Genomic DNA, 26392 nt, shown 5'->3' on the forward strand with positions numbered 1-26392 from the left:
CTGCTTTGTGTCCAGTGGCTCCCAACTAAATGTGGAAACATGCCTGTTCTCTTTTATGCTTTGAACTCATGACTACAAGTACTGGATCTCTGGGTGTCCAATGGCACTGTGCACTTAGGTGCAGAGGACACATGTGAGGCCTTAGAGGGGAGAAGGCTCTGTGGGGGGCAGTGGAGTTTCATTCTTTATGCTACAGCTTCCTTAACCCTTCACTTTACCACTCCCTATTTCCACCTGCAGGTAAAGAGGGTTGTCTCTTGACAGTTTCTGCTCTCCTAGTGTCCCAACAGATCATGAATGTGAACTTGTCCAAAAGTAGTTATACATGGATAACAGATGTGTACGAGGTCTGAAAACTAAGTTCACAAACTTGCTGCAATGATGTTGCTGACCTTTTTTGATATCAGAGAGTATTCATTATGAATTTGTACCAACTGGACAAACAGTTAACTAAGCTTACAATTTGGAAGTGCTGAAAAGGCTGCGTGAAAAAGTTAGACGACCTGAACTTTTTGCCAACCATTCATGGCTCTTGCATCATGACAATGCACCAGCTCACACGGCACTGTCTGTGAGGAAGTTTTTAGCCAGTAAACAAATAACTGGATTGGAACATCCTCCCTCCTCACCTGATCTGGCCCCCAATGACTTCTTTCTTTACCCAAAGATAAAGGAAATATTGAAAGGAAGACACTTTGATGACATTCAGGACATCAAGGGTACGATGACAGCTCTGATGGCCATTCCAGAAAAAGAGTTCCATAAAATTGCTTTGAAGGGTGGACTAGGCACTGGCATCAGTGCATAGCTTCCCAAGGGGAGGACTTTGAAGGTGACCATAGAGATGTTCAGCAATGAGGTATGTAGCACTTTTTCTAGGATGAATTCAAAAACTTAATTGTCAGACCTCATATATACCAAGTTGAACGGACGCGGATGAGCATACAGGACCTTCTAGCTTCTGGTGGCATGTTCAACTCAAACCACACTCATTAATTAGTGTAAAGGAAACCACCAAAACAAATTCCTTCTCACTGCCATTATTTCCTTTATGCAGCTTACATATCAATGGAATGAAAGGAATACAATTCAACTAGGACTTTTCCTGTTAAACTGGGGGGTGGGGCAGTGGGAATGGGGGTGGAATAAGAGACTATGGCAGGGGGAAACAAATTTAGATTTCTAACTTGAAATATTTGAGGCCTAAATTACTCTAATCCTTATTTCTTAGTGTACAATGCTACATAATACCTCCTAATTAGAAATAACTTTATTCTTATTTAGCTGACTATAGAGATATCATTAACAATGCTTTAAAATAAGTTTCACACGTAGAGAATTTCTAAGTAGAGTAATACCTTGGTTTGCAAGCATAATTAATTCCGGAAACAAACTACTTGTATTGCAAGGCATCGCTCGTTAACCAAGTTAAAATGTATTACAAGTGTTTGCTCGTCTTTCAGAACACTCACAAACCAAGTTACTCGCAATCCAAGGTTTTACTGTACTTTTACTCTCATGAGTCTCACAATGCCCTTACACAATAGGCAGTTAACAATCACTCTTATCCCCACCATCCAACAGACAGACTGAGGCTTGGAAACACCATGTGGCTGTGTTCCTAGTCACACAGCTAGGAAGTAAGTGGTTTTGCTCCAACTAATGTGGCTCTCCTGAACCCTGGCAAGAACACAAGCTCTGCAACTGGTGGCAGAACAAGAAAGAGGGGGAAATTCCTGCTAATTGCTTATGAATTTTGTGACCATAAAGAGCTACTTAACCCATTTACACTTCAGTTCCCTCATATTTAAGATGAGATAATCCCCACAATTCTTAAATTCAGGACAGTGGGGAATTAAATGAGGTACACACGTGCCATTGCTTGCACAGTGCCCAGCCCATTGTAAGTAAGTAAACACTTTTATTCTATCAACAAAATTCTATCCCTGGTAAGGATAATTAGATGGGTAGAACTAGTCTAGTCCCTCAGTGGTGTTCTTCCAAGTTATGGCCTATCAATGCATTCCTTTTTAAAACTGATTACATGGAGCCTTTGTACTATTTAATCATTTATCATTTCTCTATCGTCTTTGAGTAAAGAGCTGTTCCACAGGATTAAAATTTCTGGATATCCAAAGCTTACGCTTCAAATGCCAATTTATTTTCTAATTTCAAATACTCCTACAGTATACTTTTTCCTGACTTTTTCCTGTTAAAGAGAATATATAGACCATACACACTTTTGTTGATAATTTAAAGCGTCACTATGAACATTCACAACCACATGGAGATGTCATTCATCCCTGGGCTTGTCTTTCAGTTGTTCTATCTCCTTCCCTGACTTAGGAATGTCGGCTGGTGCTATCACAGCTCCTCTTCTAACTTTGATCTCCATTTTGTCTCTTCCCTATCCTTTGGTCTCAGTCCTCCCCTTGTCCACTGCCCCACCCCTTAGGCAAATTTGCACATCTAAAATGTATTCTACAGAAATACAAAGGTAACAAAATTATGTATTTTAAACTAGAGTGAATAAAGTTGAGGGTGAGTGCCTGGAGAGCAAAATATATGATCTTTCTAGTTATTCATATGCATTTTCATCGTAATTTTTAGTGCGTTTCAAAGGGCTGAAGTTCCAAGTAGCCTGACCTCCCAACAAATGTACACCTACATGTGCGTGTCTGCAGGCACCTGCGTGTGCCTAAGTGTGTGTGTGTGTGCTCTATGTGAATGTACGGGGTATTTGAGGGTAAGTTCTATAGTCGAAATATTTTAAGTATTTTATTTTACAGTTTTGAGCATACATATTAAAAATGGGAAATTTTTAAATATAGAAAATTGAATATGATTTAGTTAACAAATATTTGAGTACCTACCACCTGCCAGACACTATTTTAGGTACTGGGAATAAAAAGCTGAACAAGATAGTTAACTTTCCTACTCTTATGGGTCAAAATGTTTGAATTAGAAAACTTTTGTTTTCCTAAAAAAGGAATGTTTTAGTTTGAGATTATACTCTGAAATTTATTCATTTCCAATTATAGATTGTAAAGGAAAAAGTTTTCAGGTAGTAGTGGAAAATCTGTGTTCAACATGCTTACAAATGTAACTTGAGAGTTTGAGTTCTCTGGAGAGAAACCTGATGATATTATAAAAAATACATTTAAATTTAAGAGCCTGCGGTAGTACAATTTTTCCAAACACAAGAACTAAGAAGTAAAGAAATAGAAGCGAAACATTTAGGATCTCATAGCAACATCAATTACTCACACTGGGCATATTCACAGTAATTTCCATTACTATTTTTCAAGATGGCAATAGCATGAAAAGTTCAATATGAGGATTTTTTAAAAACTGGTTTCCATTACACTGTTTTATGAGACAGCAATAACATAAAAAGTTTACTATGAGGATTTTAAAAAAATTTAACCAATATTTGTAGATTTCAAAAAAGGGCAAATTAAGTCTTAAAGGGGAGACAAATTTAAAGCATTTTAAAATAGAAATGTACTAACCCAAGGAAATCAAATTTTATTCTATTTTTCCATAGCACTTATTACAAACGTTAAATAGAAAAACAAAACCATTTCCCAAGAAATGTAAAAGTCAATGTAATAATTCTGATTCTGGTTCTTTCTGGACCGCCAAGGAGCATCATGTGCATCTCAGCTCAGCCTACCAATCAGCAAAAGGAGGTCAGGCAGGTAGAGAAGAGGGCAGCAGGGCCCAGCTGCCAGGCATTCCCACTCCTCCCAAGTAGACGGTGGCAGAAGCTGCTGGTTGTTAGTAATTATTTAGCTGATCTCATGTTTGCTCAGCTAGAGGCCTTATTCACAGCTTCTGGGGCAGCCTGCTGTGGCCACGTGACCTTGTTCTGTGCCTGTGAGCAATAAGTCTCTCCAAAAGGATGCATATGATTCCCTGGTTCTTTATCCCAGCCTGCTCGCTGGGACCTAATGAGAACTAACAGTTGCCTGAGGCTCAGAGATGGCAACCACATGGCAAAGCTGCCTTGACTAGCTAGCTCTGGACTACTACTACTATCGAAAATGTTTCATGAGAGAGAAATATATTCCCTTTTTATTTAAGCCATGATTTTTTTCCTCTTTTTTAATTAAATTTAAAAAAAGATTTTTTAAATAAATTTTATTGGGGAACAGTGTTTTTTCCCAGGACCCATCAGCTCCAAGTCAAGTAGTTGTCTTCAATCTAGTTGTGGAGGGCGCAGTTCCTTGGCCCATGTGGGAATCAAACCAGCAACCTTGGTGTTATGAGTCTGCACTGTAACCACCTGAGCTAACCAGCCGCCATAAGCCATGATTTTTTAAAATTTATCGTTCTACAGCAGCTAAACCTGATGCCCAATCAACACACATTTATGACATAACTGTTTTAGAGTCTAGCTGCCTCAGCTCCTGTTCTGAAGTTTAGCAAGTATACTCTGAACACCTTTACTGGGTTGAAAGCATCTTTGTTGAATTCTGCAAGTGAAGGCAGGGATCATGTCCTCTACTTCCCTGAAACTGACACAGGGCTGACTGTGGCTGACTGTGGGAGGGAGATGAAGGAAAAAGAAGTTCAAGTTGTAGGCTTGAGGGTTAGACAGCCTCCTAGAACTGACTCCTTTGTCAATCTCTGGATTTCTAACCCAATGTGTGAACTTGAGCAGGTTCAGTCTCCACACAGTAGCCTAGAATGGGAGGCCTGCTGCATTACCCTTTTCCAGGTTCCTATATGGATGACAGTGTTTACATTCTGTAGACTTATGCTTCACAAACTCTCTAAGCCTCAGCTTTGTCATCTGTAAAAATGGGTGTGACAATAGTGGAAGACTTAAAGGACTGTTGTGAGATTACATGAGGTGATAGGTACGAAGTGCTTAGTCTGTCAAGCACGTTGGATTCAATATTAATAATTAGGGAATGTCAATAATCTGTGCTTAGTGCATAGACTCACTAAATGCCAGCACCATTCCTCAGGATCCAATAAGAAAAGTCAGGGATTGCTATGTCCAACCAGTTTGGTATTCATTTATTTGTAATGTCTTATCTTTTCTTATTTCTGTCATCTGTTTGATAGGAACTCTAGACATGTCTTACAAACAAATAAGGGCTTATTATATAGCACACAATATATTACAGAGCACTTGGGGCCTAATATTAAAATATTATAAAGTTTCAAGAAATAATTCCTCACTGTAAACCTATTTAAGTAAATGAATGGGTTCTTTTCAATATGATGGTTTGGGAATCCACTTTAAGGTTCAAAACAGAACATCACCTTCCTCTTGCTGATGGTGTAGTACTGGAGCATTCTAGGTTGCTTTAGCACAGGCGTCGGCAAACTGCGGCTCATGAGCCACGCGCTGCTCTTTGGGTACGTTCCATCTCAAAAGTTTGCCGACCCCTGAAGAGCCAATCATGTCCCTCACAACAATTTAAAAATTATTCGAGAGCCATAAATACATTTTTACATAATTACCACTATGTGAATAATATCCTTTAAAAATTTTATAAACGAAACTATGATAGTTTTATTTTCATTTTCAATTTTGCTTCAGAGCCACAGTTTGCTGACCCCTGGCAGCTCTTCCATCTCAAAAAGTTTGCTGACCCCTGCTTTACCATCTCCGCTTGCACTGTGAATCGGAATCTACCACTTCCACCCAGCCACCACTCATATTCTCAAAACAATGGTTGGCTTCTCAGGTTCAGCACAGAGCTCTTTCCGAATAATCATACCACATTATTTTGGACTGCAGAATGTTCAAATGCATTTTAGGAAAGGAAGAGTCCTAAGGCAGGTTCTAACAGGAAAAAGGGGGAGGGGAATTTTCTCAACTCAACTCACCAAACAAAATTTAAGAAGTGGGAATTAAAGATTCATGGTAGATGAAGATGAAAAACGAATTTAATGCTCTGCAGGAAATAATGAGCAACAGAGTCAACAATACTCCACACTGGGTGGGGTGGCTTCATCTTGCTATAACAATTTCAGGGGCAATTAGATTTAAATGTCAGCTTTATCTCTAAAAACCCCAAAGAAAGAGAAAACTTCAATATTCATAAAACACCTGGGATAGCTCTGCTTATGAATAGGAACTTGGCCATTTATCAAGTACCAAGCAACTAATTACCCCTTTATATATATGACCTACAACCTACAAATTGGACATTATTACTGCAATTTCACAAAGGAGGAAACAGACTATGAGAAGGGGCTTGCCCAATATCATGAAGTTATTTGCGAAAGTCTGGCTATGAACCCAGGTCAGTTTGACATCAATGCCTGTACTCTTCCCACCATAGCAAGATGAATTTAAAAACTACTGTCTTCTTTAGAAGAGTACAGTAAAACTCTGTAAGAATTCACTGATGAGTCAGGACTATCAGATTATTACTATAAATAATGACGAAGCTAACATTTAAGTCTTTACTACGGTACAGTGATGTCCTCAGGACAAACTGAAGCCTCCAGGGCTCCATGTGCCTCTTCTAGAGGGTCCCAAGGGCTGGCTGGCTGGCTGTGAAGATGCTCGCAGATGGCCAGCTGACCTTTTTCTGAGCTTGCCCTTCCCACTTGCCAGCGCTAATCTGCTACGGAAATTAAAACTTGTATTGGTCAACAGGGTTTCCTCAAGATGCTAAAACCCTATTTAGAGCAGTCAAAGTGATAGCTGAAACAGCCATAGAATAGCAAACTGGATTCTGTGCTTTGCAATACTTTGGGGCCAATCCATTTTATTGTGCATTTCTAGTCTGCCTGGGATAAAGGACCTTGAAGCTGGGACATTATTTTTCAGATCCAAGAATTGTGTGGGAAATGGCTCCATATTTTTTGCACAGTTCTAGTCATAAAATAAGACAGTCCTAATTACTACATGTACCTTCTTCTGTGTAGAAATGTATCATAAGGGACCATTTAGAAAGCATACTGATGTGAGCTCTGCCAGTTCAGATAAATCAGTCCGTGTGAATTACAATTGGCTTTGGAGTGCATCCAGGTTATGAAGGCAAGAACAGATTAGGGGTAGACGCCACCATAGCAGTGACAGATTCTAAACTTCTTTGTAAAAGCACCAGTATTTCTTCAGGATTAGACAGGACTCACTACGGCTACATTTTTAATGAAATATTGCTGGCCTCATTTAAAAGCTAGAAAATATAATCATGTCAGTACAGATTCCCTCTCTCTCCTCAAAAAAAAAAAAAAAGGCATGTGATACCATTTCAAAATGTTGTCAGTCTACTTGCGCTAGGCCATTGGGTTTGAGGGGCTGATGTCTGTACAAGCAGAAGAAGCCAAAGTGTGGTGTGGTCCAGGTCAAGATGCAAGGGCATCATTTTCTTTAGAAACAAACATCCATTTTCGAACAAATCTCTTGTGATTACTAATTTTGTGCAAAATTGATTTTTCTAATAGCAAGGAAAAAATGATCAGGTATAAGCTATCATCTGCATGACATGAGAACACTTCGTTCTTTTTACCTGGGATGTCCCCTCCTACTATGTTTTGCAGGGAGAGGGCTTCTTACTTCTTCCCTCACCTTTCCTATGTAGTTAATGTGAGATGGATGTGCACTAGTATACTTGTGCTTTGTTTCCTACTTATTTTCCATGAAAATGAAAACATTTTCAACAAATATGTATGAGAGCTGATTAGTACCAGACATTACTCTAAGCTCTGGAATACAGTGGAAAGCATCCTTGGAGTTTATATCCTGGAGTCTACAAAATGAGTGTTTTATACACCTCTCTGCATCTTCCTTATCTTAATGATGCTTTGTAGAATTCCTGGTAAAGATATAGATGAGGATTCTCTTAGACTTCTGAATATACTCTGTAAATATATTCGCAAAGAGTTGGATTTGCAGAATTATTTTAAGGTGACACAACCCATATTTTTAAGGGTCGGGACAGACATTGACCCCTCTCATAAGCTTCATCCGCTTCATCAGCATGACGGCATGGGAGCTCTGCCTGGTCCTTTGGCTGGAACCCTTTCATGGGCCTCTGCTTTTGAGTTTTCCTCAATTTCGATCCAGGTTCCTCCTAAGTGGCCCTGGGCTAGAATACGATGCTTTTAGAACACAATCTTTCTACATATCTTCTCAACAATAACAACTGTAGCGAATGTATACTCAGTACTTACTATTTTAGTAAGATTGGAACAATTATCTTCATTTTACACATTACTCCACCCAAAGTAACTCGCTCAAGGTCACACAGCATACTAGGGGTATGCATGTTAGCTTCTGCTCTGAACTACTGTGCCATGATCCCTTCTGGATCTGAAGATTGCTATCATAGTGATTCTCAATTTTCCATTTCAATCGGGATTCACCTAACAAGTTTTCCACATCTTGCAACCTATATGAACTTTTTTCTCTTCCTCTGCCAACCTTTGTCTGTGGTAACTATTTTGTGGCTTTAGAATTTTTATTAAGCATTGAGATACTTTTTGTAACAAATATGGAAAATACAAGGGGAAAAGCATCTGAGGATACCTCCTCATCATTTAGAAGTGTCTCCTGTTTCATTAATGAGCACAAGTAAGAGTATGTGTACACATAGACATAAATATGTATTTCTATAGCAAAATCTTATACATATGGGTTAAATGTCTTATCTTTTCATTTGTATTGTAGTTTTCCCTACACAATTAAAAATATGATTTTTATGGCTGTGTAAAGTCTATCATATACATGTACTACTTTGTAATCATTCTACTTTTGTTAAATAATCAGATTGCTGCCAATTTTTAGATACTATAAACATCACTATGACTGACATCTTTGTGTTAACATTTAATATTTAAGACTGGATCCCTACAATTAGAATTACTGAACTAATAAAGGTTACTCATTTTAAGGCCTTTACTACAGATCATTAAAGTGCTTTCAAAATGATTGTGCTAATTTACTCTCATCAATACTGCATGAAACTGCCAATATGCTACATTCACACTGTCTTTTCTTTGATTTAACTGTTGCCAATTTGATAAGCGGAGCTATTCCCATTACTGAAATCTATATTTCTGTGATTATTAGTGAGGTAAGAACAGTATTTCATACACATAATTGTCATTTATATTCCTTCTTTTGTCAACTGTTAATGTCAAATACCCCCCTTTAACTAGGTAGTTACTGTTTTTCCTTACTCATTTGTAATTACTATCCATAGACTGCACTCGTTTTATTCACTCATTAGATAGGTACCTGCTAAAGTTCTGTTGTTTACTTTGTCCTGTGCTAAGACACAATTAATAACCTTTGTAGTTCAGAACATTTTTGGGAATTTCCTAACAAGACTTTTACTAAATGAGTATATATCTTAACAAAACTAAGATCAAATTACCAATACTGATATTTTAAGCACAATGAAAATCATACCCATAGGTCCAAGAAAGATGATAACATGTATAGGAATAACATATATAACATGTTATTAATTAAATCTCAAAGTTTCTTTTTTTTTCTTTCATCTTTGCAAATTCAATAAACCAATAAACCATGACTCAAGTTATTCAATATATGTTTACAAGTTGCAAGACATCTTAAGTGCTGGGACAATGAAAACTGCCACTAAATTCCTAAATGAAACTCTGCATTGATTGGTATTCTCCCTGTGAAGTGTCTAAAACATCTAAGCAGTTTAGCTACTATTATCAAGAGTGAATGCAAATAGTACCAACGGCCAATAGTGCCAGTCACCCAATAAAGTAACATCCATTTGTACTACCTGAAGGAGTATGTAGCTTTCAGACCAAAACAAACAGGAGAGCACAGGAGAAAAACTGCAAAATCTAATTGATAACACGTAATAACCCTTAATTCCTGGTTTGAAATGCTAATAAAGAAAAGATGCACTAGTTATTTTATACCATGAATTTCTCATTCTTGAGTCTTAAATTTGATTACTCTCTGAAGGAAACACATCTTTAATTATCAAAAAGGGTACTACAGTACAAAGGGGGACATATTTCACGAGCTTCTGAATATCTGAAGGTATCTTTTTAATCCTTTGCACATTAAAGACAATTTAGCTGGGTATAAAACTCTTGGGTTATAAGCATTTTTCCTTCAATACTAAATACATTGCTCTATGCTCTTCTGGTATCTACTACTTCACCAAAGCTAGACATCAGTCTAATTTTATCTTATGCAGATAAACCATTACTTTTACTAAATGCTTGTCGAGTTTTTTTCCCCTTTATCTTTGTAAATTTAAAATTTTGTCAATGTGATTTCTAGACAGAATTATTTTTGTCTTTTCCTTAGGTGATGCCTGGAACGTGATAACCCCTTCAAACCTGTACAATCAGGGCTTTATTTTCTGCTTAGAAAAACTGTTTTTACATTATATTTAAGTATTGCTACTGTTCTAGCTATTCTAAAATCTTTCTCAAGACCGTCTACAATGTTTGTTAGATTTATTTTCTATAGCCTTTATACCTGGTAGCATTTATCATATCTTATCTGTTCTTTTCCTCTATATTCCAAGATAACTTCTCAAATAATCTTGTCACCACCAATGATTCAATTTTCCTCGGTATCCTTTCTCTTTATTGACTCCACTGCAGATTTCAATGGTTCAGTAGGCATCTCTGTAATAGAACTGCTTGCATGTGACTCTCAGATTCCCTACATATTAACTATGTAAGCTTAGGCAAGTTGCCTTACTTTCCTGAGCTTTAGTGTCCCCATCTGTAAATATGGGTAATAATAACTATCTGTACAATTCAGGGTTTTTAGTTATAAACAACAGAAAACACCAGCTAATTTAAGGATTAACAACAATTTACTTATATAATTGAAGACTATAATCTTCCAACCTATTCAGGTGGGAAAAAGCATGGAACAAAGAAATTTGGATTAGATGTTCACTGGCCAAAAAAACTGACAGATTTTCACAGCATTAACTCATAAAGTTACGCTAAAGAATATAGGAAATACTCCATGTAAAGCACTGTAGCATAATGCCTAGCACATAGTAATAATCAACATTAACTATTAGTTTCATTCCATAGAGTTTATTGATTCTTACATGTTATCGACAAAGACAAAGTATTTCTAAATTTTACATCTGCTTCCTGTAGTAGTGGTGGTGGCGGGTGGGTAGGTAAGTAGGTAGTAGTGAGAGAAGAGCTAGCAATCTTGTTGTATCAGAAAGCATCAGGCTATTGAAGCTACATAATACAGGGTCTTTGTCTTCACAGCAGCAGACCTGGCACTGACCATTCTTTTCAATCCTGTTCTACTGGCCTTATAGTAGGAGAAATCTTTTACAATTCTGACAATAGGGTGAGTCTCTTCATGGTTTTTAATGGGAAATCAAAACTTTTATCAAAGGTTAAGAAATTTTTTTAAATCAACCAAATAAAATAGTTTCACATCAATAGAATACATTTTCCCTATTGTGTAGTGTGGGTCACACAACCTAAATGTAACAGCATTCTGCTCAGTACCCATAGCAATACAAATATCAGTTTCATATTCTTACCTACAAACCATCAAATCTTCTAATTAATCAGTTTAGAATAATGCCAACAGCAACAATTACTAAGATATATTTTTCCACAAAATAATTTAACAAAAATTCCCTTTTTCACTGTACTCTGCTAACTGAAATAAAAGAAATACCAAGATCTTGTTACCAGCTTATAGAAAAAAAACAATATTCATCTTAAGAAACAGGGAGAAAATGGTGCAATGGGAAAACTCCGGCAAACTCTCCCACTTAACAGCAGTTACAGCTTTAAGGCAAGAAACATATGAGGTAGCTAAGGTCATACAAAAAAAAAAGAGGTGCCAATTTACTCTACCACTTGGGCAAAACAGGCTTACTTTTTTTTTTAATAAAACAATTTATGAAAGTATTTGCAAAGGGGAGGAGTAACAGTTACCATCAACTGTATGATGGAAATGAATTTTAAAGGAAAAACAGAATACAGAAAAAGTTAATATGGAGGAAATAGTAAAGATTAATTCCCCCAAAATACCTTATAAGAAGGCCATACATGGCTAAAGAACTTTATCTTGATTTAGGCTTTAGGAATGATTTTAGGAAAACTTATAAATCAGATATATAGCTATTAGGGTAGATGATACCACATGATGAATACCTTTTTGATGTCATGCTCCTTCATAGGAATTGCCATATGTAAATGTCTACAAATTAAATAGTCTGTATACTGATATGTGTCAAATTCCAATTTTTTAAAGGAAAATTGAATTTAATAGCCAAAAGATTTCAATTCTAAAAAAAAACAATCTTTCAATTTATGATAGCCATTTTCACTTGTGAAATATGATTAATATAGAATTTAATTGTGTAATATGCATTTGCCTGCAAGTTTCAATAATGTGTTCTTTCAATTTGCTTGCCGACTGTTTCCTATTATTTGCAACCCCTATATTATTAAGGATTGAGTGCACAAAAACTCTTAAGGTTTTATAAGCTAAGATCTAGATCTGTCTTTGAACTACCTGAAAAGAACTATACATTTTAAATGATTTTTCTTAAGAATGCCTAAAACAAAATAATCATAACCTAAATTACTTTCTGATCACTTTGGAAAACAATACATTCATAAAATATAAACAGATGCAGTTAAGACCATATGGATCCATTTCTACAAAAGAAACAAAAATGGCAATTTAGAAACTGAACACTTAAACATGAACATAGGCTTTTGGGATAGCTATGGAGTAACTTTAGGGTTATACCTGAGGGGAAAATATGTTGCTGAAATAATTTTCTCTCCAGAAGTGATTCTAAAAAGAAAAACGATCATGCAGCGCAGAGAATTCAATGCTGAATGATCCTGTCATGCATTTAATCTCACCAACTCAGCAGTCACTTATTTCAAATTTAATAGCATAAAGTTTGCATGTACAGGGGAAAATTATTCTATATATTCATAATTTAACTCTGAATAGGAATTGTGAACTGAGTTATTCAACTGAAAATGAAATTATCATTTTAAACATGCAAAGTCAGGGTTGGCTTTAAGTATTAATAAAAAATATTCTATTACTTTCAAATGTAAATGAAAGGTAATGCTAATTCAATGGTACAAATTAAAAGAGCCAAGTTAACAAATTTACATAAAACTGACATAATACAATATACATATAGCCTGCTTAAATTTAAAAAAGGGGTAAAAGTACACATTTTTGGGTTCTGTGGTTCAAATGAATGAATATTCATAATGTGCCAATTACTGCACAGAAAAGCATACAATACAGTTTGTGCCTCTGCATTCTTTTGAGGATAGAAACTATGAAACAGATCATCTCTGTGTCTCCTAACCACCCTTTCCCTCCCTTTCCTGGACAGAGTGCTTAGCTCACAGTAGGTTTTCAATCAATATCTTTTATTTAGTTTAAAAGCAAGCATAAGCTAACTATAGGGGGATAGTGAGCATTTTTACATTTATAATTCATTAACTTAATAAATAGTTTACGGCACCTATAATGTATTCCACTTTTGCATATGTAATCTAGCTATGTGTGAAAAGCCAGATGGAAGCGTTCAGATTCCTGGAATTTGTCAATACACCTAAAAAGATGTTTCCAATTTAATCAAATAGAGCAAATACTCAGTTATTCAGAATATACTCTTGGGATATATAAGACTGGGGAACTTTGCTAACAGGTCCAGCTGATCATTCATCAGTCTCTCAAAAAACATAGGCAGATGTCAAAATATATATTCTAGCTATAACTGTTAACTAATTTGGCAATCTAGCTTTTTATGTTGCTGAGGGTATTTTTATTTTATTTTATTTTATTTATTTTTGTACACTCAAATACTGAATAAACCACTTGGCCATACTCTACTGTATTCTATAATCACAGAGATAATTGAAGTGGGGGATACCCTACATCATAATACATGCAAGAAAAATGTTACATTGTGATCACACACATGCAATTAAGAAGACTGATCTCCTGAGAGCCAAGTATCAGGGTTCAAAATTCTTGAAGGCAGGCCAAATAGTGTCAAAAGAGCTCTACTTCTTGACCTCATTTTGAACCTCATTTCCATAACATCAAGGCGGTAAAGCTGTAAAATTTGATGATCCCACAGAAATCACTAAGAAAAGATACAATCTTACCTCGTGTTTGATGATGCAGTTCAGGCACAGAAGACTTCACAATACATTACACAATAGTTACAATTGCCAGGATAATTCAGTTAGCAATAAGAAAAATTACTAAGTCACTAACAGGAAAAATATAAAGTTTTAGGCACTGTACTTACAGTACAGGGATTTTAGCTAAACTACAAACTATGCTTGTTTATAGCTGAAATAAAAATTCTGTCTTCTGCATGTGGTTGAGGTGTGTCACATAGAAGTATTTCATTGTAAATAAACTCAGGGGCCAAATAAAAGGAAGTTGCAAAGACAGGTGCACAACAGTTGAGCTGTTTTCAGTTTCAGAGAAATAAAGTAAATAATTTTACTGGAATTTGTTCAGTTCTGGGCATTCTGCCATACGGGAAGGGTGTGTAATTACTGAGGCTAACGTATCCATGTAAAAATGAAGTAATAGCAATAGGGCACAGTTGGGGTCTAAATTTCCTTGTTTCATCTTAAAAAAATTCAGGGTCTCTAATGACTTTCATTTCACTCTTTGAAATCTAAATATCACTTTAGTTAATATAGACACACTGAAGGTAGAAATGTGACTTTCACTAAAGTCAGAAAATATTATCTTGAAAGGCAGTGGCGTTCTTTGAGAGCCTCACGAGTGAAGAACATTGTAATTTTCAGTCATTAAAGATAACAAAAGAAGTACGCACAATATTTAATTTAGGACGTCACCAGAGTAAGAAGAGAGTACACATAAAATTAGCATGTCTTGCCAAATCTAGTCTTTGCTTACCACCTTACAGTATCTGGATTGGCCCCAACCTTAAATCTGGATTCCAAAATTCTTAGACCATAAACCAAAAATGAGAAAGTGTGGTTTGTGGAAAACAATGGAATGAACGTTAGAACCCCTGAGTATGGCCAAGTTCAAATAGAAACCTCAATTATTCAAGCAACTTTATGAAAGAAGATGAAAGAGTGTAATACATAGTACATGTGTGATTTTACAGAATGTAAATCAACTTACATCCTATATAGAGCTCTGATATACACTTGTTAACCCTATCCATGATTGGCCATCTGGTTTTTAAAGAGGGTTTTCACAGGATCATATCCTATCAATTACAAAACTAAAATTTACTCTCCCAAGTGATAATAAAAGCCTGCACACGGCCTTTGTGCCTGTGAAGTTAGCACACTGACACACCTGATAAGTTGCAGGGGTTACAGCAAAGTTCTGGATGAGCAGCCGATGTCTTACCAAACTCCAATTCCTCTGCATCCAAAGGCATGCTGTCCATTTCAAGAATGCATCAATCGTTTTAGTCTCAAGTTTTCATAGAAGGAGGAAGGACCCTTTGAAGGTACCACATTTCTTTATCTTACTGTGCCATAAGATATTCAACTAGGTACAAGACCATTCTTAAATTTGCCAGATATTTGAAACCTATCAGGATATTAAAAAAAAAAAATTTCCCCCCTTGTTTCCAACATCTGTATTCATGTTGGACTCTTAGATTCGCATTAGGAGCTGAGTTAGACAGTAGAACCTGCCAGATGATGATCCTGATTACAGCCAACTGGTAGCTTCAAGTTCAACCGACACTTCCTGTAATTTCAGAGTCAAGTCCAAAGACCACATTACTTTGTTATTCCCATGGACTGACGTTTTCATTTTCCTAAATCATGATCCTTAACTGGGAGACATTTCTTCAGCAGTTACCTATATATCACCTGGTACAGACGATGCTGGCAGGTATTTTGTGACATCACCAAGATAACCACATCCTTTTATTCCCTACCCTTAATTTTCATCTAAGTTGGACAGATGGCAGATTAAATTTATATCACCTGTCATTATTTGATCATCCATGTGAAACAAAATTCTAGTTTATTCCTTGTAGAGATTAGATTTAATTCCAGTGAGTATTTAATTTAATCAATATGGATACATGCAATTCAAATTGTCTTAAGGACAAGAACACACAGCTGGGTAACCAGTTTTCTAGGTACTGTCTGACAGACTCTCTTGCTTAGTAATATTTCTATTAATGTGGCCACAGGTCCTATTATAGTCATAAAACACCCAGTTGAAAACAAAGTAATACGATAGCCATTATTTGTCCACTACCTTCTGAACAACCATTTATTGCAGATCTAATATATTTAAAGGGGTGGGGGAGAGCAGCCTATACCATGTGTGTAAAACGATGTATAAAACATGGCTCCGTCCTTAGGTAGCTGAATCTATAACCCATAGAAGCATGCAGTAGGAGTCAGAGCAGTGGCATTAAGTGCTAAAAAGAGGTCGGGCATAGAGATTTGACTCAGGATGGGTGAACATGGCTTCAGGCAAGAGGTGGCACTTGAACAGAAGTGGGCTCTGTCTTTCTATCAAAGAGCAAGGACTTTTTTTTTTTTTATAACTGCACAGGTGCATACCTAGGTGACTGACATAAATGTGAAATGTGAAAGGCTATCAGGATGTGATTATCAGCATTTTGTCAAGGAATAAGAAAAACCTGGATTCTAGATCCCAGGGAAAGTGTGACCCTATAGAGAAAGATTCAGCTGTTTTTATGACACCTTAAATCCAATTTCAGAGAAAACGGGCAAATGATTTGTCAACAAGACTCCTGTGTTCACTTGCCATTTCCTTCCCTCCTACTTTTTCCATAAATTGCCCAGGGGAAGTATGTAGGAGGTATTTTGGTGGCTTGAATGTGCTTTATTCAACAAGACCCAGACTTTTCCTCTCAAAATTCAGGTGTGTGTTAAAAGATATTACTTTCCAATTCTTTAACCAAGTGCCTTGAAGTTATGTTTGAGGTTGCACTAAGTCAACGTGTTAATAAAATGTATTCTCACGTGCTCTATTTCTTATAATATATACCTAAAGCTGTCTAATCTGTGAGACCAATATGGTGAAGCTTTGAAAGTTCAAAGCCATGTAGAAGGGAAATACTGCCACAGCATAAACATGGCTCAATATTCAGAATGCTTTTTTGTCTTCCTATCAATGTCCAAAAGAAAGCTCACTGAATCCCTACATACATTTAAAAATAGAACCATCAGCTCCTCCTAAGAAAAGCTTTATCTTCTTATGTAAAAATGACGATGACAACAGGAGTATCAGCCCTTGCTATGAGCACTAAACGCTGCACAGTCCTATAAACATTTTACATAGGCTAATTTAATGTCCTCAATACCTATTATTATCCCCATTTTACAGATGAGAAGCTGAGACACAGAGAGTTAAGAAATCTTCCTGAGATCATATAGTAAGTAGTGGAGCCAACACGGGAACCCAGGCCACCTGCCCATTTGCAGTAAAGGGGTCCCCTCCTTCTGTACTTTAATGAAACATCCTTCCTGAGATATAGCTGCCACCAAACAAGGTATGTTCTCTAAGACCAGTGGAGCTAATACCATCAGTTCAAGGTATGTACTTGCAATAGTAGTGAGGCACTTCTTAATATAATGATGAATCCCATCCAAGAATATGGCTCTTTAATACCAAACATGATCATGGACATAATCTAATACAAACTATTGCATCTGAGTCTAACACGACTATCAATGTCACATTCTGACAAGTATTTTAAAATCAAATATATAAGATAAATAGTAATTAGCTTTCTTATTCCTATCTAAGTTTTCTGTGCTCTGTCTCATTGGGCAGATGATAGGGAGTGACATATTTTGGGAAATTCCTAAGAAATGTTTACTCCGACTATGAGTATCTAGCCTGGTGCCATAAAAATCCTATAAGCACTAATGTTAGCTATGTAAAGTCAGGTGAGTATCTTGGAACAAGAGGTAAGTACAATGTTTTGGATTGAATGATTGTAATGATGACTACTGAGCACTGACAAGCAATTTAAATGAAATTAACAATGAAAAATGCAAATGTATATAAATAATAGACTCAAATTCTTAGAACAGTAATAGAAGCAAAGAGCAGACTATATCCCCCCCACTAAATACATAATCTGGGAGATATAACATAATTCTTCTAATAAACAAGAAATATTTGTATTTTTTGGCTTCCTTATAAAACTGGGACCCTTCTTGCTATCTCCCAGAAAATACCCATTGAGAACATTATTTATTGCCTAAAGATAAAATTTTGAAGTCATCGGAAGTCATCAAGAAATTCCAGTGCGAAAATAAAACATGATAGGTTTCCATCTTTCTTCAACATGCAGGGTATCTGGTTTCAAAGTACAAACACAAAATTCCTGCTGCTATGTTTACTGAACATAGTTTCTAGTTTTGAGTCAGTTCTGGTTCTTTTGATAAACTTACCGTCATGTTTCACAAAACACAGTATAAGCTAAGAGCCCTAAATAAATCAGAGCCTTTTTATTTTACAGCTCCTTGGGTCAAATCTTAACAACCATGAAGTTCTAGTCAAAAAAAAAAAAAAAAAAAATTCGTTTTTTCCCCCCTGGAGGTGAGAGAAGCTTAGATAATCTACAATTTCGTGGAAAATAACAGTACTGACTACAATTTTCTTATGGTCTTCTCAAATTCTTTCTTTGTGGGATGTTTAAAAATTCCTAATTTCAGTGAGAAATGGAAACATTTTGACACCTTGATATTAGAATAAGTGGTAAAATAATTTTTCGTGAAAACAGAGTTCTAACGTCAGATATAGATCATAATTCTGGAGTGTTCTTCCATACCACACACCTAGCTTTAAGTTACAGCACACAGTGAAACAATGAGGTATTAAATGTTCTTTTACTCTTTGTCATCATTAGTTATTTAAACTGCTCAGAATGATTTTTAAAAGAATATTCCAGCAAATATATATCTAAGTTTATACTTCCTGAGAAAAAAAGACCCAGTGGTTGAACTGTATGATTTTTAACTTTTTTTTACTTAGATTCTCTCCAACTGAATAATAACCCTCAGAGAGGGCATATATTTTTGTTTTGTTTTTGAGGGAGGGACAATAAACTATTCCTGGAGCTTTAAATTTACATTCGCCTTATTAAAATGTTAAATCTTAAGAAATTTAGGAATTCCAATTCTCTAAGACAACAGAAAAGATCTAATTTAGAAAGCTACTTGAGTCAAGTATAAATAGTATTAAGGGCCTTAAGAAAATCAACATAAACATAACATTTAAGCAAACTAGCATGTTTTGACACAAGTATTAGAACACTAGCTCACAAAATGAATATACTTTGATTCACACAAGCACAACAAATAGAGTTTTTATCCAAAAATCACAGAGACAGCCCTATGTAATACCTATGTTAAAATGCTCAACACATCTAAGGATAGTACAGGCCTTGAGTAGCCAGGGTTCTGACAAAAATGTCAGCAATGTGAACTATGCTTTACAAAACTCAGCGTGCATGCACACACTCTGCAATGGGGGCAAGACAGAGACACCGATCACCATCGATATTGTCCTTACTTGCAGACGCACAAGTATCCTGCATGTTCCGATTCTGACTGGCACCTGGAGCGGCTCTACATGCCAGTCATCCCAATGTACTCAGGGATGTAAACACCTTATAATTAGAAAACGTGAAGGCGTCAAGGATGTTAGACAAATTTAAAACACATCCAAAGATTAATTTTTAAATGCACTGAAGAAATAATTAACTGCAAATTCCAGTAAGAGGATGTACCTGCTCCTTCACAGAAGCTAGAATAGTGGTGGCCGTGGTCTCGGGTTCCATGCCTGGGCCAGTGGAGGCAGCTTCCTGGCAGATCTGTGGTTGCCCCTCCTCCACCAATGAGGCCTGCTCAGGAGCTGGCATTCCTCCTGCAATCAAGCAGGCAAAGGGTTAATACTTTTCTCAAGGGCACCTCTGTGGGAACAGGCAGGGGCTGAGGATTTGCAGATAGTTCACAGGAAATACTAAAGACTTGTTGTACACACAACTCCTTACAGCCATTTGATTTCTAGAAGGCAACATCTAGAGGCAAAGTATAGCTAGTACTACCAAATACTTAATGAATGAATGAATCAATCAATCAATCATGATAATGATACGTACTAAGAAAATATTTTAAAAACATCTCAGTCAAAAAATGACATGAAAGGGTTGGGGGAGGAGGGCTCTTAAATTAAAAATATATGAAGGACAATAAAGTTGTTAGAAGCTTGTTAAATTGCTGAATTTTGTAATCAGATAACCACTCAGTAAATATTATCCATCTTATAACGAAACAAATAGTAACAAACACTCTATATTACTACAAGGGCCAGTTTTCAAAAGAGTATACACATGAGAAGACATCTACAAATGTTCAAATGCTTTACCGATTACAGAAGAGGATTAAAAAACGTTATAAAACTTAAAGAAGCCTTGAAAATAAACAAAAGTCTGCCATATTTAAAAGGAAGGCAGGGCATTAATAACTAGTAACAGTATCTTTGATGGAGTATTATAGCTAGTTTGGTTTCCTTAGAGGAATCTGATTATCCAATGATGACAATGGCTATGGAGATGGGTTGAAAAGAGAATCCATTTTTCAGGCCCATCGTTTGTGACAGAGGACAGGTTCTTGGCAGGAGATGGAGCGACTCTCCTAAGATAACACATACCGAGAGTGGTGTGCTTGCCAGGAGACCTCCTGACCTGATATGAACTTTTTACAAGTTTAAAAAGATTAAGAAAAGATGCCCAGCTAAAATGTTGTAAATATTAATAAACTGTTTACATGTCAGTCTGTCTACTTGAGAGCACAGTCTACCTTCGTATCATGAAACTAGACTGGCATATATAATAAGTGCTCAATTAATGTTTGCTGAATAAATGTTATCAGAATGAAGGATGACCATCTTTTCCATGTCTCATTCCAGCCATTAGGCAAATCTAACCATTGCCATGATGCTCACAAGACCTTATACGTTCAGTGTGTTACTCTGTATACTCATATACAAATATCTGAGACCATAAATACTGTTATTGACAGTCTTCATAGTTTTCACCTAAAAATTACTCTACTGTTGTCTTTCAATTTCTATCAACCTCTACAATGTTCAATTCTCTAGTGTGATCTGGTGATTTTCCCAAAATTCCCTCAAATTTCAATATCAGCCTGCTTATTTCAGAAATCACAATCTATAAGAAAAGGGAAAATGTGCATACCACCAGAGCCTCCATCTTATTCCTTACTCTCCTGACTTCTACATCAGTGCAGAGTTCCATGTTCCAGGTTTCTGCCAGTCGTTGCTTTATTCTTGCCATATTAACAGGCAGACACAGACAATGAGTCTGATGAGTTTCTACACTTGCCCCTTTGTGAAAATGCCTCATGCCTGCTCTGGCAGGTGAATTCTCCACCTCCCATTTCCATGGTGCTCAGGCTGGGGAGGACACTCAGCAGCAAGGATGTTCCCTCAAGTATGAGCAGGAGGAGGAGCACCTGACTTGAAGTAAGTGGGACTAGGATCAAAACTTCAGTGACCTTGAACAAGTTATTATACCACCTCACCGAGCTCCACTTTCCTCACTTATAAAAATGAACTTACTAATTCTTTAAACAGCACAATGGAATGATTTTATGACAATATTTATTTTTTAGCATGTGTGGTGTGCTTACTGAGATGTAAAGTACACTTAAAATATCATCAACTGGATGAAATAACCCATATCTGTATTTGTCAAGTGCTCACTAAAGACCAGGTATGAGATCTATGAAGAAAAAAATGCCACACGTAAAGATCCTAGATTAGCATGTAAGGTGTTTAAAGATATCAAAGTATTCCATGCCATTGAAAAAAAATCACACACCTTAAAATAAGCAGATGGTTGCAAAGAACAAAAATGTTACTATGCAACCGTGAAACAAATAATGCCAAGAATCAAATTTTAAATGTCAAAGTATAATATGAAATATGTATAATAACCAATGTGTTAGAAAAAGAGAAGCAAAAATTCAGTGAACAAAGAGAATTTGAAAAAGGAGAAATAGAAATGTCACTGGGGAAGTATTTATTTACTAATTCTTCACTGTAAATAGGAGGAGCCTTACTGTTTAAAGAAAAATATAGAATTATATGATTGTAATTAAGTTCCATCACTGTGAGTGTACCATATTTAATTTCACAACAGTTACTTTCATGACTTTGTTCAGAATCAATTAAATTAGATAAGCATTTTCTGAGTACCGCTCTGCCCATATGCTGAGCCGGGTGATAAGCGGATACAGACATAAGGCAGGGTCCCTTACCACTAGTGGCTCATCTTCTAGCTGAGGTGGCAAAATATGAATCAGATCAAGGCCAAGTACAGCAAGATGCAAGTGATGGAATAACAACACTACAGTTTATAGAAGGAGTTTGTAAAGAACTTACACATTTGTAGAAGAAAATACTATTCAACAGGAGAGATTTACATAGGCAAGGATGATGTTTTCATTCCATGATTCCTCAAAAATTGGGAGACATTGTAAGTAATCACTAACACCCATGCGATGAAGAATGATGACCACAGTACCCATGCATATCTGAGGGTGAGACACTTTCCTGTCCCTCATCTCTGATCAATCCCAAAATTCCACAATCAACATGGGGCAGAAGAGGGATGTCACAATACTGAGAGATTATAAACCTGTTAAGGTTTTCTGTCCATTTTCTTGAAGTTCTCATAAAAATTTAAGGAGTTGTAGGACTCAAGCTCAGACTAGAATCACAGGATGATATTATAACTTCTTCCCATTAACAAAGAAAAAAAGCAGCGAGTACTTATGTAGCAGAGAGACTGTGAGAAGTTAGGCCTCCTGTTTCCCTCAATAACCTCAATGTGCCTAATTTGCATGATCCCATTCCAGGGACCTAAGAAAACTTACAAATAGGTTGCTGGGCCATTTAGGGGGCTCTCTGGAGAATCACAAAGAATGAAAGAGTTGCCAGAAAACTGGAAGCAGAAAAATGCCATTTCTGTTTTTGGAAAGAAGAAAATAGACTCTGTTCATGTTACAAACTAGAGAGCTAGACATAGATCTTAGGTGAGATTCTTCAAAGGATTTTATCCAAGAGACGATTTGTGAGAACTAAACGGGGCACACCAAAGAAAAGTCATGTTACGTTGGTCTAATTTCTGTCTTTGGCAGCATAACCACGGAAATGCAATGTCTAGACTCTGGTGAGACATATATGATGTTAGAAGTCCCCATGAATATTATAAGCAGCACAGAATGGGGCCAGCACAAGGGCAACTGCTGACTCCAATAATCTGTAAATAACTGAACAAAACATATCATCCTATAGAGATTTGTAATGCAATGCCAAGGAGCTCTGATATTGACACAATCCTAACCAAAATTTTAGCCATAATGTACATAATAGCACATAAGGCATGCTGAAATTCTTCAATGATTAACAATACTGATTTTACCAGATGATTAAATTAAAATATGAATGATATTGCTAAACCGCAGCAATGAGCTGCCTCTATGAGATAAATCAATAGGAATAAATGTAGGGTCTTGTATTTAGGTTAGCTCAGCAAGACATTGGGGAGGGAAAAGATTTAGATACTACTTTAGGTTCAAGAGAATGAGTGAACCATAAATGAGACAAGGTTGCCCAAAAGGTAAGGTGATTTTATGCTGTATTATCAGTATTTAAGATGATAGAGAAAGAAGGACAAATGAGCGTACACCTTTCCTTCAGGTTCCTTGGGTCACACCCACTTCCAGTTACAGGTGGCACATAAACAGGAATGGGCACAAGTACAGTAAAACCTTGGATTGCGAGTAACGTGGTTTGTGAGTGTTCCGCAAGATGAGCAAACATTTCTAATATATTTTACGTGGTAAATGAGCGATGTCTTGCAATACAAGTAGTTTGCTTCCAAAACGAATTATGCTCGCAAACCAAGGTATTAACGTATATCCATTCAAGAGAGGATGAGTAGGATGGTTAAAGATTCGGTCATTATTTCCAGGCACAAGAATGGAGATGAAATGAATGACAGCTCCTGTTCCTTATGAGCTCAAACCTTGGCAGAGGACACAGAAAGAACAGTTAATAGACCAAAAAGAGAAAGTCTGACCTAAAGAAAGGACTATGCAGACAGGCAAATAGCTAGAAACCTTTGAAGGACTGCCATGGAAAAGCAAGGTTAGACTTCTTAGGTTACTATCCTCAGAGATAGACAAAAAAACTAATGGTTCTGTAACAAACTTGTGAGAGCCTACATTATTATTGTGTTTATACACTGAATCAAATTTGGCTCATGTTTATATTACTATTAATCAAAATTAAAGGCTGATGCCATGAGGGCAAGCTCAGCAAGGTCTTTCCTTTTGGAGCAAATACTCAAATGTCCAAAATTTCAAGAATTGATTGCCTCTAAAGGAGGCACACTGCCCATCAAGGCATCTTTTTAATCACAACTCAGATGATCAAGTAGCAGGAATGGTATAGAAGGGACCCTGCACTGGGTATGTGTTAACAAAAGGAAACTGAAAATTCTCTGAATCTTAAGGCTGACACTAAGATAAGACAACTTCTACATTCTGAATTGATGCTGAATGTTATTCAGTTTTCAGAACAGCTGTCAATAACAGCAAATCTCTCTATAAAAAGGGGCTAGGAAGCTGTGCTTTTCTGGGGCCATGATGAATACTGAAAACCTTAGTGCTTGCTGATTGTTTCTCTCTCTCTGACTGTACAAACCTCAGAGATGAGTTTGTGACCAACTCAAAAAGTGTGTTTTCATGTTATCCCAGCCATTACTTACTAATTTTTTTTTTTTGCCCAGGTCAACCAGTAGAATTGCATCCTTTTGAGCCTTGTAAAAACACTTTTTAAAAGGCTGACTATGTTGTCAGTATAATTTTTATTGAAGACGAAGAAGCTTTTATGTGAAACTGTTAGTATAATTGTGTGTGTGTGTGTATCTTAGTCTAAAGTATAATAAAATTTTTTTCTGCTAAAGGCTGCAGGCCACATACACTTTAGTGTGGATCCTGAATCTCAAAGCTGTGGATGTAATACATGTGACTATGAATGTAATATATGGCCATGGATATAATAAATAGGAAAAAAACTTATAATCCCTTTTACTACAAATGATACTAATCCACAAAATTATCTCTGGGCTAAATATCTCTGGAAGAGAAGGTCAACTAGATACTGGATTTTCTTCTATTTACTAATTTCTACTCTCCTTACTATTATTTTTTTGTCAAAGTATACTATATTTCATCTTAGTGAAGTAAATTGGACTACACATATTTCTTCTCTCCTCTTTTGCATTGGTAATCTGGAGTATAACACACATCCCATCATTTCATTTTGAACACTTAGAAAATATTATGATTGATGACTATTTCAAAATTGATAAGATAAAATAATGATGCCTAAGTATAAATTAAGTAAAATAATAAAAAACAGGAAATAAGCATGGATATTTTAATTTGATTCAAAAGTATGTGTTAATACAGAATAAAACTTTGTTAAGGGTGAGAAATAAAAATGTAGTGCTTTTAGAATGCATTCAAACTTAAGCAACCATCAACTTAAAATAGACTGCTATATACACAGGCTGTTATATATGAGTCTCAATACAACCACAAACCAAAAGCCTACAATAGATACACAAAAACTAAAGAGAGAGAAATTCAAACATAACACTAAACAAAGTCATCAAACTACAAGAAAGCAAGAGAACAGAGAGCTATAAAAACAATCAGAAAACAATTAACAAAATGGTAATAAGTACATCCCTATCAATAATTACTTTAAATATAAATGGACTAAATGCTCCAATCAAAAGACATAGGGTTGCTAAATTGATTTTAAAAACAAGGTCTATACATACACTGACTATGAGAGACCCACTTCAGGTCTAAAGATACAGACTGAAAGTGTAGGGGTGGAAAAATATTTTTTATGCAAATGGAAAAAAATGCTGGAGTAGCAATACCTATATCAGAGTGAACTTTAAAACAAAGGCTCTCACAAGAGACAAAGAAAGGCATTTCATAAAGATAAAGGGATAAATAGAGCAAAAAGATATAACACTTGTAAACATGTATACACCCAACATATGCGCACCTAAATACATAAAGCAAATATTAACAGACATAAAAGGAGAGACTGACAGTATCACAGTAATAGCAGGGAACTTTAATACCCCACTAAGAACAATGTATATTTCATCAAGACAGAAAAATCAACAAGGACACTCTGCACGTAAATGACACATTAGACCAGTGAGACTTAACAGAGATGTACAGAACATTCCATCCCAAAACAGCAGAATACATTCGTTTCACGTACAGATGAAACATTTTTCAAGAGAGATCACATGTT

The 26392-nt window shown here is 36.2% G+C and overlaps 1 protein-coding gene across 9 annotated transcripts in view; it reads right to left on the bottom strand.

The window, feature by feature from the left end:
- Window positions 1–26392, bottom strand: part of PKP4 (plakophilin 4) — a 228135-nt gene that overhangs the window by 136345 nt on the left and 65398 nt on the right. For 8 of the 9 annotated variants that reach the window (XM_019636845.1, XM_019636844.1, XM_019636843.1 and 5 more), the window contains one exon: window positions 19746–19882. In XM_019636845.1, coding sequence (XP_019492390.1) covers window positions 19746–19877 — 132 coding nt within the window. In that variant the 5' untranslated portion in view covers window positions 19878–19882. Of the gene's footprint in view, window positions 1–19528; window positions 19605–19745; window positions 19883–26392 lie in introns of those variants that run through there. The other variant, XM_019636853.1, reaches the window with a different exon arrangement.

This window comes from Hipposideros armiger, unplaced genomic scaffold (genome assembly GCF_001890085.2).
Source record: "Hipposideros armiger isolate ML-2016 unplaced genomic scaffold, ASM189008v1 scaffold_30, whole genome shotgun sequence".
Classification (NCBI taxonomy): domain Eukaryota; kingdom Metazoa; phylum Chordata; class Mammalia; order Chiroptera; family Hipposideridae; genus Hipposideros; species Hipposideros armiger.